General features: G+C 40.2%; 1 protein-coding gene across 2 annotated transcripts in view; it reads right to left on the minus strand.

Moving 5' to 3' along the window:
- Nucleotides 1-10,576: 10,576 nt before the first annotated feature.
- The window catches only part of znhit6 (zinc finger HIT-type containing 6), a 47,805-nt gene continuing 39,059 nt past the window's right edge, over nucleotides 10,577-19,322 (minus strand). Inside the window, exons 9-10 of one of the 2 annotated variants that reach the window (XM_086269700.1) lie at nucleotides 13,865-13,989; nucleotides 10,577-11,391 (exon numbers count right to left, since the gene is read on the minus strand). In XM_086269700.1, the coding sequence (XP_086125826.1) occupies nucleotides 11,141-11,391; nucleotides 13,865-13,989 (376 nt within the window). In that variant the 3' untranslated portion in view covers nucleotides 10,577-11,140. The remainder of the gene's footprint in view (nucleotides 11,392-13,864; nucleotides 13,990-19,322) is intronic. The other variant, XM_086269702.1, reaches the window with a different exon arrangement.

The following is a 19,322-nucleotide window of genomic DNA, read 5'->3' on the forward strand; positions in this document are numbered from 1 at the left end:
TTTTATTTCATTCTTGTTTTCTTTTTTTCACACAGCATTACCAAATTGACTACTCTTTAGCAGCTACCTTTAAAAAGTGAATTAGATGCATTGGCCCCTGCTGGCTCTTAAATTGCAGGGGTCTGCTAAACAGTTGTAAACAGTCAAACAGAGCAGGGAGGACTTAACTCTCCCTTCCAGGTTTTGGTTTAAGAGGCATGAATACTGCTATGAGACAGAAACAAGCAAAGAGCAGGAAACAGGGGTAACACAGTTGGTATTAGAAACTGTGGTTTTCAAGGGCACTAAAACAGTGTTTTGCTACCATCACATTAACGCTTCTCGACTCATATTCTGCTGTTTTATTCTTTAATAGACTCATTCTGTATGATTTAAGCCTCCGATTTAAGTTTTATAACCTTAAGGTTCATGAAATCCATAAAAGTATGGAATGTATGATTGAAGAATAACAACCTGAAAAAAAGAAAAAAACTTGTGCTAGTTCTCACAGGATCTGACGTTTGCACAATGGTAGCCATTTAGAAGCATCGCGCTGAGGAGAACGACAGGCAAGGGTTTTCTTCTTCTTCTTCTTCTTCTTCTTCTTCTTCTTCTTCTTCTTGTTTTTCATCCAGGTAGAGGGAGCGGCTCAGGAATGCAGCAGTGGCTCAGAAAGCAGACATCCTGATGGGTGGCAGATGTTGGAAAATATTTCAGTGCAACATGTTCACTTCAGCTGAGGAAATTTTCCAAATATACACGAACCCTCCCGAGTTCTCGTTTGTGTCCACAGAAGGCATTTTTATCTCCTGGCAAGTAAGGGAAAAAAAACCTGTCTAATCTCACACAATGTGCCACTTCCGCATAACTTTCCCACATAGCTCCTGGAAATAAATCTCAATCGAGTGTATTTAATGAGAGGCCGAGCAGGACACGCCACACACCGCACAGGATGTGCTCACTGAAGTTTTACACATGAAAGGCTTCTGAGGTCTACCTAATCACAAAGATGTGTGACTAAAGTGTCTAAACACTTTCAGGGTGCTTTGTTTTTCTTTTTTCTCACTCTTTCCCTTTCTGCTCCTTCCAAAAAAAGAAAATTTCCCTCCCTGTCTTTCATGGCTGGGACGTTGCAATGCAATCAGACTCATTTGTTTTGATAACTGAATGCAGCACACTTGGTTATGTAATGGCATCTGTACGTTATGTGAGCAGTGCTTTTGGTCAATGTAGAGACTTACAATTCCTCAGCCTTTACTATGTCAAAAAAGAATTCCTTTTCCAAAAAGAGGGGAGTGTGGGTGAAATAACTGTGGTCTTCAAGCAAACACAGCACAAACCTGTAAAATCTATCGCTCTCTCTCACACAGGCGCCCCTGCAATTAAATTGCTCGGTGACTACCTCACTCCCTAAACCAAAAAATAAAGTGTTTATATGACAAAGACATTAGCATTAAAGTCTCATCAAGCAACTACGTAATGCAGTGCAACCAGAAGCTAACAGGACTGAGAGTGGCCATTACAACCCGCTGGATGCTGCTGAGAGCTGATGTCAACTCTTTTACAGCCCTTTGCCCCCTCCATCTACAACCTCAGGTTAATGCTCACTGTTGTAAGCAACCCAGGAGCAAGGAGAAAGAAGGGTTGCATACAGATACTTGTTTCATAACCTACCATCTGCTGGACAAAGGAGGAAACAGCATGCTGTGTGTGATTTCTGTCTAGACTCACACACCTGTTAAGACCTGCACGTTTTAAAGAGTTGTTGCTGTGAAATGTGTGTCTGAAAACTTGCTCAACATCATAGGTATCATTGTAGCGCTGCTATTTTGCATAATACTCTCATGGTAAAAAGAATGATGTAAAAGGCACCCTTTTTTCCCCAGATCCTGACAGGGTGTGGGACCCTTTCACACAACGCAACAGCGGCAGTAAATATCTCCTGACACACCCACCAGATACCCTCTGGCAATTACATAAGAATAAATGATGAGTGGGCTTAAGGGAAAATCCGAGTCAGTTCCCTCCCAGGCTGTTGGATTGTTTGGGATGTCCCAGAGGGACGCTGGCTACTACCGTGATTATTAGCTCTAACAAGCCGCACATTGATGGGAGAGGCAGAGCTTAATTGTTGGGCGTCTCGAGTCTCAGACTAATGGATTTCTGCAATGAATCATCTCCAACTCTGTCAGCTGAGCTAACACTGGCATTTACTCCTCTTTCTATCGTTCGACATGGGCAGGCTAATGAGGTCACACAGTCAGGAGCTGTTTGTCTCCCAACACTGCAAGTTTGACATTAAGGATAAATAGGCTGATGGTACTGAAAGCCCCTCTTATTGGCAGAAACATTCTTTTGTTGATTTTTCAAGAGGGTTTGCCTTTTGCCGCGGTGCCATTGTAAGAAAAAAAAGAAAGAGAAGAATGTGAAAAGTGACTCAGAAAAAAGTCGGCACATTGTTATTGGGTGTTGATCTTCAGCCAGCAGGTGAAATGAAGAGACTACAGATGGAAAGTGTGGCTTCATAGTATGGGGGATTCACAAGCTAGTGTCCTCGCCACCCTTATCCACTTCAGGGTGGCGAGGGACTAGGGGCCATAGGGCAAGAGGTTAGTACACACTGGACCAATCACCAGTCTGTCAGAGGGCTAACAGAGAGACAGACAACCAATCACACTCATGTATGGACAATTTAGAATCACTAGTTAACCTAACCCCACTAACTGCGTGTATTCTGTGCAAGGAAGCTGGAGTACCTGAAAACATCCCACGCAGACACAGGGACAACGTGCAAACCCCACACAGATCAGGTGGTGGATTTGACCCCAGGACGTTCTTGCTTTGTGGCAACAGTCCAAACTGCTGTCCACCAGATTCATGGGAGCGTTGCGTCACTCCCAGCTGTAAAATTTGAGCTAAATCAAACGTGGATGCAATGTGCAGCAAAGAAGAAAAGTAAATGAATCATATTTCAACAGCACTACTTCTACATGTTTTAGAGGTATTTGGTAGATGACTAAATCTCACTAGATTTTGGGATTCTCAAAAGACTATGGTGCCATCATCATCTGTCACATGATTCCTTGTGTTTCTTCTCACTGAAAACACTCGTTACACATGCTGAGGCTCATGCATTTGGGACCCGGTGGTTCTTAGCACAGACGAGTCAAGATACATGATTTGGTTATATGAAATTGTGTGAGCAATCTTTTGGCTGTTCCCTTTGGGGGTCACCAGAGCAGATCATCTGCATCCATCTCATTCTGTTCTCTCACATCAACCATCTACATGTCATCCGCACAACAGTGGTTGTAGTCGGTAAGTACGGTTAAACCTACATAGTTTTTTGATGTTCATTATCACCTGTAAATCATTATTACATGCTATTCAATGCACCACCTAATTCCTGGGATTATAGTTTAATAAATCTTTTAATATAAAGTCATGGAAATAGAAAATATGACAAGTTATCTAATAATCTTCTGAGAAAAATGATTTTGGGAGACACCTCAAGTCCTTAAAACTTTGTGAAGTGCTCCATCTGTTTAATCTTTAAAAATAGTCAGTGTCTCAGCTGGATGACCAAATATCTTTAGACCACATTGCAGATCGTCATACCAGCTGCAGGCATTTAAACAGAACAATTTCTCAAACAGAAACTGATTAGTGCAGAAAGTTCTTAAAAAAATAGAAATATATTGGACATTATTTCCCAAAAGCAGATGCTATAGACTTTAATGAGCCATGCAGATATGCTCCTAATAGACATTAAAAACTTCAATGTGTGAAACATAAGTTCAGAGAAAATCAAGATAATTGAAATCTGCTCCACAATATCTAATGCAATAAAATAAAAATTCTTCTCGGTTAGCATTTAAAAGTGTGCTTTGAACTCTCGAGCAGCATTGGGCTGCAGGGTTTGCTGATGTTGCTGTGGAACACTAAGTGACAAGGCTTAATGCATTTTCCAAGTCTTTTGTTTCCCCCATGCTGGGTAATTGCAGCTCAGTTTCCACCATTGTGAAGGGATAAGGGTTTGAAAGTCTTCAGTCATTATATTGCCACCTACTTTCGCCTGTAAAACCATTTCTGATGTTTTTTCTGCATCTTTTGATCTCTGGAACTGACCACAGCTGTAGCATGGAAAAGTAGCTAATGAATGGTAGCAGTGACTTTAGGCTTCGTGGGCTAAAAAGTTCCTGCGTTTCTCTGCTTTTCACAATTGGTAACTGGGTCAACACACAAAAATATTAAAAAAAGAGACACGTATACGCTTACTAAATGCTGTCTTACAACTAGCGCTCTTAATGCCAGCTCTTTCAGATAGAAAACACAGACTTCGAGTAGATTCGAAAAACTCCCATTTGAAAGCTTACAATCCCATTTCATATTGCAGGCAAGGTGGGACTTATAATGACATCCACAGGAACTCTTTCCAACAGAACTCTTTAAACATTCTAACTACCTTGGCTTCTTTACATGCACAGGAGCAAGAGTCTCGCTGAGCTTCATCCTGCTGCGAGAACTCTAGATACTCCCACTGAATTCATGACTATAAATGAGGTCTGAAATCTCGATAGGTATTATTAAAATGCCCGCATCACTCCAAATGCCAGTGCTGCACCAGTCTCCATCTTGCCTTTGATGGCTTTTAAAAACTTGAATTCCTTCACATGGAGCAGCATCTCCAACTTAACCACAACAGCCACGACAGCCAAAAGAAGGTTTAACATGCTTGATCAGTAAAGTCAGTCAGCTGCCAACAATCACTTCGTAATTTAGTCTATGACCAGCACAAGTCTTTCAGCAGAGCTTTAGAGTGCCTAAGCAGAGATCTCTTCAAGACTAGCACTCCAATACAAGGTAATCACATAAACTCACCAGCAGCTGCATTAGGTTTAACTGTTTAATTGCTCATTTATGCAAATATCAGCCAATCAAAAGGCATCAAATCAGTGCATTTACACCAGTAGACATACTCAAGATAGCCTGAAGAAATTCAAATCGAGCATGAGAACAGGGAAGAAAGTTTATTTAAATGACTTTGAACGTGGCATGGATGTTGGTGGGCTGGTCTGAGCATTTCAGAACTGCTCATTTCCTGGGATTTTGCCACAGAATCATCTCTAGGGTATATAGAGAAGAGGCAACAGCAATTCAAAATACCACTCATTACATACAAGGTATGCAGAAGAGCATCTCTGTTGAACCTTGAAGCATATGGGCTACAGCAGCAGAAGACCACACTGGCTGCCATTCCTGTCAGCTAAGAAAAGGAAAGGCGCCTGCTGAAAGGCTTTCAGCAGAATAATGCATCCTGTCTTTTTCATCATCACTGTGTCCCATCACATTAAATCAGTGCGCTCATTACAGCCACATTTTGCATGTGATTAAATATAGTCTCAAAAATGGTTTTAATATACATTTGCATTATTATTTCAAGAAGATGTAAATCTGTAAGGCTACATCCCACCAAATGCAGGACTAATGGTTATTTTCCTGTCCACATGCCCAGTCTCCTTGAAAGAAGACTAAAGTCCTAATTGCTTCTGTTGGTTAGGTGGGCACATTGAATGCTCATGTCTCTGCAAATAGGTTAATGCATTGTAAAGTGTAAAGCACTTTGGATCTGTATAAACACAGTCCTTTTCATATTCTCTCTGCAATGAACAGGTTTACAGCTGGGAAATAAGAGTTCTGGGAAAATGGAAAAATCATAATGCTTGTGCACAGTTCCTACACTGACGTGTAACAGAAAGTACAATCAGAAAGAAACTCAGGATGATTTCACCACGATAACCCAGAACTGATACCAAAAGGATAATAGACATCAAGCATGCTCTGTTAGTTCAGACTGTCAGGTTGACATAAAACAGACAAAGGGAACAAGTGAATGCATGCATACAACTGGGAATGTCTGTGGAGCGAGTCCAGAGACAAGATTTCAGCCTTATTTTTATTTTTTATTCATATTCATGTGAACAGTGTTTCATTGTAATGGAGAGACACAGAATACCAATAAAATATTTAGAAAATAACCCTGTTACATAGAAGTTATACATTGATTTGCATTTGTCTTTTGGTGAAATAAGTATTTTATCCCCAAACAAAATATGACTTAGTAGTTGGTGGAGAAACCCTTGTTGGCACGCGCAGCGAGATGTTTCTTGTATCTGACCACCAGGTTTGCACGCATTTCAGGAGGAATGTTTGGGCCACTCCTCTTTACAGAAACTCTCTGAATACTTTAGGTTTTTTGACTGCTTTTAGCAACTCGAAGCTATAGCTCCCTCCACAGATTCATATGGGACTGAGGTCTTGAGACTGGCTAAACTACTCTATGACCTTAAAGTGCTTCTTCTTTAGACACTCTTTTTTTCTTTGGTGAGATGTTTTGGGTCATTGTCATGCTCAAAGACGCAGCCACAACTCATCTTCAGTGTTCTGCCTAAGTAACATTGAAGGGAAGGAGGTTTTTGTTCAAAATTTTATGGTACATTGTCCCTTCCATTGGCCCGTGAATGCGCGAAAGTCATCCAGTGTCCATATTAGACTTTGGGTCTTTGGGTCACGGCAACCTTGTAGTTGTTGCAAGATATCAGTCCATCAGTCCGTGTAGTTTTGGGCTGATCTACCACTTTTCTCATGATCATCCTCACCCCATGAGGTAAGATCTCGCATGGAGCTCCAGACCAAGGACGACTGATGGTAATTTTACATTTCTTCCAATTCTCTGTAACCGCAGCAGTCATCAACTTCTCATCAAGCTTCCTGCTGATGGACTTGTAGCCCTTTCCAGCCTTATGTCGGCCTATAATCTTTCCCCTGACATCCTTTGACAGCGCTTTGGTTTTGCCCATGTTCGTGAAGAGGTTGGAATGGAAAAAACTGATTCTGTGGACAGGTGTTTTATATATGTTATATGAGTGTCTCAATAGATAACAAGTATCTGTGATTCCAAAAGGTGGATTCTGTTCATCTGAACACAGAATCCTCCTTTTTAAAGAGAGCAAACTTACAAATTCTGCAGGGGGTAAATAATTATTTCCCCACTGTCTTCAGTATTTGTGTCTGTTCAGAGGATGCGAGCTTATGTTGGTAAATGCTAAATTTCAGCTTGTTTGGTTGTTTAACTATTAGTGACGTGGCTCTCATATCTTGTCTCCAGTTGCAGGAAGGTTTAGTCTAACATGACAGTATGACAAGAACTATGAATTAATTAGGTGTGGAGTTATGCTATCCTTTTGCTCATGCTACATAAAATGTTACTAGGAGTCACACTTTCAGAACTCTCTCAATGGGAGCCTTCAGGCACAGTGTATCCTTGAAAGTGGCTTAATATGGCTCTGTGCAAAATTACACTAAAGTACTCGCACATAATTCCATCTTACAACATCTCTACATGCTGAAAAGGTACCGTCTGTTGACCAGAGAAAACTTTTAGTATTGCAAAATAAGTGGCTTCAGATTTCCCATTAGCTCTATGAGCTTGATAAAGAACAGACCACAGTAAATTATTACTGTAGGATGATCCAAAATGTCACATAATATATTTGGGGAAAGCAAATGGCCTCGATTAGTTGTACTTCTGTTCACTTGGAACACAAATAAGCTTAAAAGATTTCATTTAAAAATGTGAAGTACGCTTGCAAAACGTAACTCTTAGGATGCACAATGTGCCATGCAAAGATGTGTGACATCTGGCTCTTGAAGCATGACTTTATGCTTCAGTACCTGCCTTAGGTCACCACAGCAGAGCCATATCCCCAGAGCTGGTCTTGTTAAAAGAAAAACAGCTCTGCACGCAGTACAAGTGAGCCTTACCCATCAAATTAAGAAAAAATTAAGTGGGAACCGACTTCAGAAATTTCAAAGGCAATTTAGATAATATAGAGGCATTATTTCCAGTGCCTGTGCTATCCGCAGACTAAAAACAGCCTCAATTTCATTTTAACAGCAAGCAGCAACAAAGGCACAACTTTTGTGTGGTCACATTGAGTAACTTTATTGGGACAGGAAAATTAAGAGAACTGCTAAAATAAAATAGATGGTAATTCAGCACAAGAAGAGCCATGAGAAAAAACAAGAAACAGATGAGCCAGGAGCAGCCACTCTTTAGTACTGTACTGTAGCGGTAGTCTTTGGTACTGCTCAGACAACAGATCTTGAACAATTTCTAAATATTAGATTGTATACTGTACACAGTAGGGAAGAAGCTACAATGCAGCAACAGTGTACGGGGTATGAAGTGATCTAATAAAGCACCACTATTTTTTGGTTGAAGGACAAAACACCCCTACTGGTTGTGTAGGCTTTGTGCGCCAGTCAGTATAAAACACAATTAACGAATCATATCTATTAAACTCAGGCAACTGGTGGGAAAAAAAGACAATCCGACTGTTTCCGATACACGTAGGCAGATTTTTTTAAAAACTTTTAGACAGAGCCAAGAGAGCTGTTAAAAACAGTTTTTTTAGAAAGCATTTTCAGATCTGCAGCAGTAAAATTAAAAGCTGTAAGCCAAAACATTGAACAATGCTTTGGGCTGATAATGTTTACATGGAAAAGTGTTTCTAGATTTATCTGGATATGAGCGTGTGGTTCAAAACGTATGCCCAAATTGGAACACAGATGCTAAAGTTGCACTACTCATTTGAAGCGTTAAGGCACAATCACTTGTGAGATCACCGCCCTTAACTGCAAAAGGGTGGAAAATGCGTCATCACAAGGCAGACATCAAAGGGTAGCCGTCCATCAGGGTTAACATCCAAAAAAAGGTTAGCAAGGGGTCATAAAAATACATCCATAAACATGGGCCCCACCAATGGGCTGCACGGTTAGTTATTACTGGCACGCTGTTGTGTGGCAATAAACTAACATTAGGTAAGAATACAGAACATGGAGGCACCATATACGTAAGTACATTTACACAGGGAGACACCCTGAGGTGTCAGGAAAAACAAGCATGTCAACATGAATTTTTATTAGTTGATGGAAAAACGAGACTAATGATCTTAGTGAAGCTTGACAGAAAGGAGAGCTGCTGAACTTTAAAGGTGACTGAGGAACAATTTTCTGGTTTCCAGAAGTTTTCACTTAAATGAACAGAGGGAGACACTGCTCAACGAGAGTGAGACGGGCATGAGTTCTTTTCTGCATTTTTTGGTTATTGTTAGTTTAGCTATTAATTAGCTTTGGAGTTTACGATTATATCACATGATCTCTACAAGCACAGTTTCTTTTGTTCAGTAGTTGCGGTCCTTTTATGAGTCATGTTTTGACTGTATCCGAAACGTGACCAAGTGTTGCTAGATACCGGGCTTGATACTCACCTTAAAGAAAAGTTGAGTCACCCCCTATTTCTTTACGTTTTGCTAGGAAAATGGAAGGTGGGTGCACCAAATTATTGAAACATGTGCAAACATGCATGGAAATAAAGTACATAAGGCAACAACAGAGTTTGTACAATTCTACAATTCTAATAATTGTAAAAGTCAATAGTTTGTATGACCACGTTTATTCTTAAAGACAGCCTTAACTCTTTATCAGCTTGTCATTTTTTTAAGCAGTCTTCGGGAATAGTTGTCCAGGCTTCTTGAACGATATTCAAAGCTCCTCTTTGGATGTTGATTTTGTTCCATTTCCTATCAAGACGATTCCACACAGCTTCCCTGATGTTGGGTCCAGGCAGTGGGAGGCCTGTCCATGACTGATGGCATTTTATTTGTGATCCGAAGGAAAACTTTTTCTGGACTTGCAGTGTGTTTGTCTTGCTGAAAAATTAAGCTACTGCCAAACAGACTTTTTTCAGATGGACCTCCTTTTTTTTCCTTTTCGTTTCGTAAGGACTTTCACATACTGCTAATCTAGTTTTTTTTTTTTTTTTTTTTTTTTTTATACATCCCCCACTTCTCCAGTTTCCTGAATTTCTGAACGAGAGCATATAAAATTGGTTCTTTGTGATGTTATCAGTTATGTGGAGACAACATTGGAGAATCCCTTGAGATTTTGGACAAAGTCAGCATTAAGTGGCTCTCTGAGGATAATAAGATACAAGGACTAGACTGAAAATTAGTGAAAAAGCCCATAAAAGCCCAGTGAACTTAATACATTACAAATACATATTCAATACAAGTCATTTCTGGGCTTTTCCTGTTGTCCACCATATGGAAGCAAATTTACATGTTTCCACATATAGAAACTAAATAAATTGCATTGAGCTTTTGTATTTTTGAGTGTCAAGTGCCCCTAGAATTTGAAGATTTAACATTATGCAAATTATTTTATTTTATTTTTTTTAAAAATCACAAACCCTCAAACAGCTGTCAAACAGCTACATCAGCAAACACAGTGATGGCCTCAGAGTTTTGTTTACAAGATTTTCTATGTTAATAAAAATATATTTTTATCTTTGCAGTATGAGAATTACACATAAAGGGGAAATAAGTATCATGAAAACCAACATTTCCAAACACTGATTTTATTTGACAAAGCAGAAATCCAGACAAATATAAAAACTGAATTTAAAAACACACAAATCCTAGTACAGATGATGGTTTTTAAAATAAATTCATTTAATAACAAAACAACATTTTTAACAGAATAAGATGTTATTAACACATTTATTTTACTAACATATATATATTGCTTTGAAATTAAAGTAATATCAAAACCCTAAATATTATCAGTGATTCACTTATGAAATCAGTCAGTATAAAAATAAAAACTGAAATGATTCTAAGTGCAAATAATAATACATTTCATTAACAGTTATTCTCGCTACTGAAAATGACCTATATACAAATACTGAAAAAGGACTAAAGTAAACTGACAGAAGACTGATGACTTCCTGTGACGTGTGCAGCGTCACAGCCTCAGTATCTGGATACTGTCATTCCAATCCCCCGGCTGTCAGCAGCATTAGCTGACTCATTTTCATCTCCACAGGCAGGGATATGAGAATAGCCATCGGCTCTTTAAGAGCCCCCTTCCTTAGTCATGCTGACCTCCGCTCTTTCTTCAGTAATCCCCTCATCATTCACTGATCCCTGCTGCTGTCACTGTGTTCATTAATAACAACACTGTCCACCACCGACTTCTACTGCACTTCATCTTTAGTCACTTTCGTGTCATTATTGGGATCTTTGGCATCGTCGCAGCTTTAATCACATGGGATATTTTTATCGTCTTCATCACTACTGTCTGTGATCTCTCCCTCCTCTTGCTCCTCATCTCCTCTCTTTGCCTTTTTCTGTGGTGGGGGTTCCATCTCTTGGGCAGTTCTGCTGATGTTGGTTTCTCCTGTTGTGGGAGATCTTTGTGGCGATGGCGAAACTTGGGTCGCAGTTTCCTTTTCTTGGCCAACCTTGTCATTCTTTGCTGCAAAAGGAGCACAAGCTGATGCAGGTTCAGCTGAAACAATATAATCCCATTTTTATAAGGTGACTGCACACAGTTATTTCCTATAGTAAAACTCTAACAGGTTAAAACATGTACATGAGAGTCATGAGAGAAAAAGAGAAGCATTGGGAACAACTTGTGTTATGTTGAAAGCGATATGCAACGGTAACTACACCCTGGCTAAGTTTCGTGAAACTGGTTCAGTGTTGGATTTGCCAAAATGTGGACGCAAGAAAACTGTCACTAATGAAGACATATCAGTGGCTGTCCTAGCTTCATTCAGCAAGAGCCCACAGCGTAGCACTCGCCGCATGTCACTGGAGAGTGGCATTAGTTGAACATCCCTTCAGTGGATATTAGCTACACACAAATGGCACCCTTACAAACTCCAGCTGCTGCAGCATCTCAACAAGCATGACCCAGATCGGCGCACAGAATTTGCAGAATGGGCAAAACAAAAATTGGAACAGGACCCTCAGTTCATGCAGAAGATTTTGTTTAGTGATGAGGCAAACTTTTATGTGAATGGTGAAGTTAACAAACAAAACCACCGCTATTGGTCTGACACTGACCCACATTGGATGGATCCCTCCAAGACTGTTGGAACAACAAAAGTGATGGTTTGGTGTGGTATATGGGGTACATCGATAGTGGGTCCATTCTTCATCAATGGAAACCTCAAGGCCACTGGATATTTGAAATTGCTACATGATGATGTGTTTCCCTCTTTATGCACTGAAGCTGGCACGTTCCCTGAGTTTTTCCAGCAAGATGGTGCACCGCCACATTATGGGTGCCAGGTCCGAGCATTCCTAGATGAACAGTTTCCTGGAAAGTGGATTGGTCGTCGTGGGCCAGTTGAATGGCCCCAAAGGTCTCCCGATCTGACCCCCTTAGACTTTTATCTTTGGGGTCATCTGAAGGCAACTGTCTATGGTGTGAAGATACGAGATGTGCAGCACCTGAAACTACAGATACTGGATGCCTGTGCTGGCATTTCTCCTGCGGTGTTGCCATCAGTGTGTGAAGAGTGGGAGAAGAGGGTTGCATTGACAGTCCAACACAATGGGCAGCACATTGAACACATCTTATAAGTGGTCAGAAACTTGTAAATAACTCATGAAAGAATAAAGTTATGTTGAAACCAAGCACACCATTGTTTTTCTTGTGACATTACCAATAAGTTTGATGTGTCACATGGCCCTCTTCCTATTGAAAAAACAAACGTTTTATTCAAGATGGCCGACTTCTAAATGGCCACCATGGTCAACACACATCTTGAGGAGTTTGCCCCCTCACATATATTAATGTGCCACAAACAGGGCTTTAATATCACCAACCACTCCCATTTTATCACGGTGTATCCATATAAATGGCCCACCCTGTAGATCTGACACCCAAGAGTGGTATTGCAACATTTCCAGTGAAGTGACGAGTGAGCTCTGCGCGACAGAAACCCAAAGATAACTGACTTTAACCTTTTGGCTACGTTGGGGCTGCAGACAGTACTTTCTAAGACTTCTGTCATATTTCAGGTCTGTTTATAGAACAAAATATAGAATTCAGTTTAAACTGTCTGGCTGCACGGTGCATGCTTGGAGCCTGCCAGACCCCCAACATTACTTCAGCAGATACAGTCGCTGCCACGCTGTCCAATTGCTTGTTATCATTTCCCGTCTAGCTTCACAGTCCATGGCATGTGTAATCATCAGTGTGTTTCTACAGCTAACCTTATAGGAAAACAGCGTGGTACCGAGGCCTTATCACTAAAGACACAGACACGCACACACTCAGACTAAAAATGATCTCATTCGCCATTCGGCTAGTCTGGCTCTGACAGTAACTGTGATACTGTGTTTGTGTGGTCTTTTGTGATCATACCGAAAGTACTGCGATAACCACAGCTGGACCGAACTGTACACATCTCACAGGAACCAAACGGATGAGCGTGCTTTTCGTGACACGCTGTCCTGTTTTGACGCGACTGATGGTTCTCGACACTGAAAACCCAGCAGTAGTGGAAAGTGACGCAGAGGTGAGAAGAAGCACGGACTCATCTCCTGTTTTCTCGTCTATTCTCACTTCACAGCTTATGAGGTCAATCTTCAGCAATAAGCCATGTTTGATCCTCTTTCTGGCCACAATTGCAGTTGAGGTTAAGGTGGTGTAAGTGATGTTGAACAGAGCACGCTCATTTCCTTTTGGGTAGCATGTTGCCATAGTGAAAAATAAGGGAACAAAGTCTTAAAGCCTCAGCTGGAGAAACCAGGACATGATACAATGCTGCTGGAATCGGGGGAGTGGAGAGAGATTGGCGTTTGGGGGCTACATAGTATTTGAACTCATTATATATTCATCCTGTTGTTTAGTTACTAAAAGTTGTTTGGAAATCAGCAGAAAAGCATGCATGCAGGGGAAAATAACAGAAAGTTAGATGAGATGAGAAAAAGGGCTGAGATTAGGGTGGGTGTGTTTGTTTTTTTACCTGGTCCTTTCAGTGGATAGTCCTTCCAGTGATCTTTGAGTACAACATGCAGCTCAGGATATTCAATCAGTGTTTTGTAGCTCAGGTTATCCCTCAGGCTCTTCTCAATGTCAAACTCATGATACCTATTTTAAATCAAATGAAAGCACAAAAGAGACCAAACGAGTGTTTATAACAAAGAGATGTCATGCAAAAATAAAGTCACATCACTACTGTTGGACCTCCTAAACGGGCAACTGCAGCTCTTTATTTCTCTTGTCGCCCGAGGCACAGTGACTGCTGACGCTCATTAAAGGATTGATAGAGATTTGAGTCATGGCTTGGCAGAAAAACGAGATCCTGCTCAGTGCCTGTCTCGTGGAATGGAAACTGACTTTAGTTGAGAGTCGACGACATCTCTCAAGCACAGCTTTCTTACCGCTCCTTTAACTATTTGCACTTGATGACATCAGCCTAGCTTTGTCTTAAAGTAGACCTGTGGCACATTAGAGATGGTCATAAATCACCGATCTGAATAGTTGACTGGATTCTTGGAGACATGAGCTAGCAACACAGAGCCAGCTTAGGTTGCTGTCACCAAAACACAAGACATCACATGTGTACTGTCGAACCGTAACTGACTTAAGCCATTGTTTGTTTTGGAAAAATCACATGAAAAATAGATCCACCCAGGTATCCACCCACTACGCGCACCGATCAAAACACTGCTATAATGTGACATTTACAGGTCATTAATGGAGATTATTACTACTACTACTACTACGCATTATTTTACATATTAACAGCCACAGCACATTTTTTCCTGAAGTAAAACAAAGTGACGTTTCAGATCAAAAGGAGAATCCAGTGTGAAAAGCCACAATATGCAAGAAAGTAGCATACTTACAATGACTGCATCCACTTTGATGTGCACACCAAATATCTACTGTTTCCATGTCATTCATTTTTATGTCTTACTGATAAAGAGATTACTCTTAACGGATGTTTTTTACATTTTTTTCTCGGGGGGGGGGGGGGGCAAATTAAAACATACATGTTGGTAAACAACCATTTAAGAGGGGTAGCTGGCAAACAGAGAGAGTGGCTCCCTGCAGTGTTAAATCCTGGATATTTCTGAAGATCAAGACCGGGTGGCTCAGCCAAGAGCGTGCACACATCTGGTCTCTATATAATGTTCTTGTGAATGAACAGAGGACACACTGATGTTCTCTTCAGGGAGGTTCCCATTGTTTTCCTTCTGCTGCCGAGTCCCATCAGCAAAGAGACAGCCGTGTAAAATGGGAAGGACATAGAGAAACTGCAAATATGACCACTGAATACATACACCAATCAGCCACAACATTAAAACCAACAACAGATGAGTCAAGCAACATTGACCACTCCGTCACACCGCAAATCTCTAGCTGGAAACCTTCGGGCCTGGTATTCATGTGGATTTGAACTCTGGGAAACACACCGAACACCCAAAAGTTGTTGCCTTACCTGGCAGAACAACACAACAAAATAAACTGGAGAAAGTCTTTAGGAACATGACAAAGAGCTCGAGGCATTGCAAGATCACGTGCAAGATTGAGCTGTTTTGGGGATGGACGGCCATCGCAATATGAAACTGGAGGTTTTAAATGGGAACGATCTCTGTACTGTGATGTTGAAAACTATTAGATTAAGATATAAATCTATTGCAAACATACAATTACACAAGTCCAGTTGCACAAGCGTTCTACAGAATAACACTGCTGTTAATTGTTAAGACAATCTTATTGTTTGAACTGATATTGACTCACAGGGTGCGGCTGGCTGCAGAAGGTTTCCGGGATTCCTCCAAAAATTTTTGACCTCAGTTATTTTTCCTCACGCAATGACAATGTCCCCTTTCATTTTTGTTAACTGCTAAAAAGTAGGCACTCAGAAAAGAAAATGTGAATGCAAGTAAAAGTTGCAGCTGTTCCACCACATTGCTGATTTGACCTAAAAATAACCTAAGGAAATGGTATAAAATACAGAAGGCGTCATCAGATCAGACATGGAAACCAAACTATGTTGAAATCACACAACAGATCAGCACAAGCCGAACTCCATCAACTCCACCTCTGATGGTAAATCTCTTATCTTAGAGATGAATGATTTTTTTCCCCCCAATGGTTTCCCGGAAATACACTGCTAAAAAAAAAATAGCTCAAAAATAGCACTCAGTAAAAAAAAAAAAAAAAAATACAGCAAGTACGTTGTATATTTTTAAGACACCTGGTCTCCATATTCCACTTCAAGTGCTCTACAATTTAAACAAATGGGATTCTGTAATTTTAAGGAAGCATTGAATTGACATCATTTAAACATAGACACAAAAATAAGCCTAGAAGTCAGTCACTTTCCAAAATTCAGAAGCACTACACGTTGCCAACAGCTCCACATTTTCTCCTGCACCAAAGGACTCAGCGTGCAGCACCTGTCCTTCCCGTCCTACTTCGGTTCACCTCATCATCATATTTTGTGTCACAATTTAATTGTTTAATTGTTTGTGTTTAACAAGGTTTGTGGCCTTGCCACATTTGTCACACACCGCATCTTGGCTGTTTGTGACTCTGCCTATGATCCTCAACTGAGTGAGTGCGCCCACTGATGCATTTATACAGCCATATTTTGTATATCACTATGACAGGCGGAAGAAGTAGTTCCTAACAATCATTCAGACAATTTCAATAATATAGTTACTTTCCATTGTGTTCCTGTTAATCATGAACTACAAGTTTACCTGAAATCACTAAAATATCGATATTTCAATATGACATTTGATTCTAGAACATACATTTCTGGCACTGCAAGAATCGATACTTCAGTAGCAATTTGCACAACACTACTCTACCTGCATATTCTCACAACATGAGATAGGGAAGTATCGTGCACCAGGAAGAACCCAGGACCCACCGCACCAGCACAGGGTCTGAAAATGGGTCCAAGGATTTCAAGGACAAAAGAGTGGAGATGAGTCCTGTGCTGGGAGACAGCAAATCTTCTGGCAAAGGCACATGTTAATGTGCCATCCTGGAGGATTTGGACTGCCTGTACAACCTCTGTAGGGCCTTGCCTCATGCTAACAATAGTGACATTGACTTTAGCCAAATGCAAAACTAGTGGGGTAAAAAAAAAAAAAGAGAAAGAAGTGAAAAAAAATGTTAGTGACCTCCATCTGTAAAACTAGGATGTGCAAATCAGGCTCTTTCTTTTTGGGCTATAACACCAAAACACAATTTTAAAAAGCTGTTTTAATGGCTTTTTTTGTAATGTTGCTTTGGCATAAAAAAAGACAAACACAATTCATATTTTGCCTACACATTCACATTCATAATTAGATCGTATTTTCAGAGTAATTCTTTGTCAGAACTGCATAAAGTCTTATGGCTGTTAACTCTGACTAATAGCTCTACCTTGATGTCCACATTCAGTACAGGTCAGCCAGTGTCCTAGGCAACCATCCCTAGTCAAACAGTGCTTTTTAACAAACACTATTTCACACTGTGTGTTTGTGTAAAAGCTGAAGTCACTTGAAAGAAGAAAAATGTCATTATTACCTAATGAATACCTTAGAAATGCCTTGCTGTTCAGCAACCAGCAGGAGACCTGAGGTAAGCATCTGCTGTGCAGAAACATACTTGAACGTAGCATTAGGGCAAGCCGAGGGAGAGCAGATAGAAAAGCTCCAGGGGACTAAGGAAAGCACTAGCCACAAATATGTGAGAAAAAGAACAGCTTCAACAGGACAGGAACATCACTGCCTTAAGGCAACAGCACAATACTGGTTAAAAAAACTAAACTAAAAAACCCAGAAAGCAGAAAAATACGGTTCGCTTTGTAAAAAGAGCAGCTCCATTTTAGACATCAAGGATGCATCCCTCTCCGTCTGGCAGACTGAGAGGAAAGGCAGTGGTAAGGGAAAAGAGGAGAGGGCATCCCCAGGATCACATGGGAGGAATGACTAAAAAAAAATAAACACGAAAAAAAAAACAACAACCCCATAAACAAACATCAGAAATGTGTGAATGGTTCCCTTGATGCACATGCTCACCTTTCCAGTAAGAGGATGTGGGCTATACAAGCGCCACTTATTTTAGCACAAGAACTCCTTTATTGGAGGTGGTTGATATTCCAGTAGACAACAAAAAACACGCAGTCATACCTTTTGTGTTAGACGTGGCAAATGACCACTAAGAAGCCATGACTACTTCTATCCATGACTTCTTAACATTAATAACACTGTAAAATTAGGGGTTTTCCACCAAGTCTGCATTATTCAGAAAGTAGAGGCTTATTTGTGGTTGAAATAATCCGACCGGATTTGGAACCTCTTAAACAAGATACAAGCGCAGATAGAGCCTCTCTTCTCATTAAAGTAGAACCTGTTGACACAAGACTGAGATGCAGAACTGTACATAGTTAATAAGATTATTACCCTAAAAAAATATAGAATTTTACCCTCTTCTATTCATTTGGATTCAAAACTAAAAATTGTACTCTGAATTAACAGACACTTAAAACACTGTTCTGGCAGATACTGAGGAGAGAATGTCAAATAGATTGATTTGTTCATGCTGCTCAGTTACTCATTACTAACGACTACTAAATGTGTATCAGGCCAAACGCTGTTAAAAGTCACGTATAAGACCTTTTGAAAGAAATGATCTTCTGCCAAAAATGACAAAAGTAGTGATTCATTTATGTAAAAACGAAATCTTAACAGGAAATTCCTGTGCTATTATTTCCACCTTGACATGATCACCTCATATGATGTGCCCCACCCACCTAAACAGAACAGCCTTAGGGGGGAAAAAACAAAAAAATGACTTTTGATACAACGACACTGGATACATTTATGCAAATATGTAATAAAGTAATGTTAAATGGAACATTACAATGTGTTGATGCTGTAACATAACAAGTGCAATTTGAAGCATCATTGTAAAGAAAGAAAGGTTTTAAATGAACAAAGTTACGACGCACACATTAGTCACACTTCTAGAAAGCACAGCTCCATCTCTAATTTGTTCTCTAAAAACGTCCTTTTGAATTTACTTTTATGTTTATAACATCCACCTCAGCTTTAAAGTAAGAAACACGTCAACATGATTATTAAAGCTCTCGGCAAAACTCCACCATCATCTTCTGTGTCACTGCCTTTCATAAAAAGTGTATCAATATTTTATTAAAACTATGATGCTTTATGCTTTCAGATAAAACATACAGGGTGAATTTGATAATGTACCCCGCAACACTCCAGAAGTACTTCAGGAATGGTTTAAAGAATGCAAAAAAGGTTCCCAATTCCCAAGCTTCCACTTTAATAAAGCTCTTGAATCATGTGCTAGAAAACCATGTGCAATCCATACGGACCCTGACTATCGTCTTACAAGGCTTCAAGTATGAGCTGCTGATAAAGGATTCAGAGTCCATGCCTGAGCAAGTC

This window comes from Aulonocara sp. 'chitande type north' Nkhata Bay, linkage group LG17 (genome assembly GCF_057382095.1).
Source record: "Aulonocara sp. 'chitande type north' Nkhata Bay isolate Kocher_YH1m ecotype deep benthic linkage group LG17, A_spYH_male_GT1.1, whole genome shotgun sequence".
Lineage (NCBI taxonomy): Eukaryota > Metazoa > Chordata > Actinopteri > Cichliformes > Cichlidae > Aulonocara > Aulonocara sp. 'chitande type north' Nkhata Bay.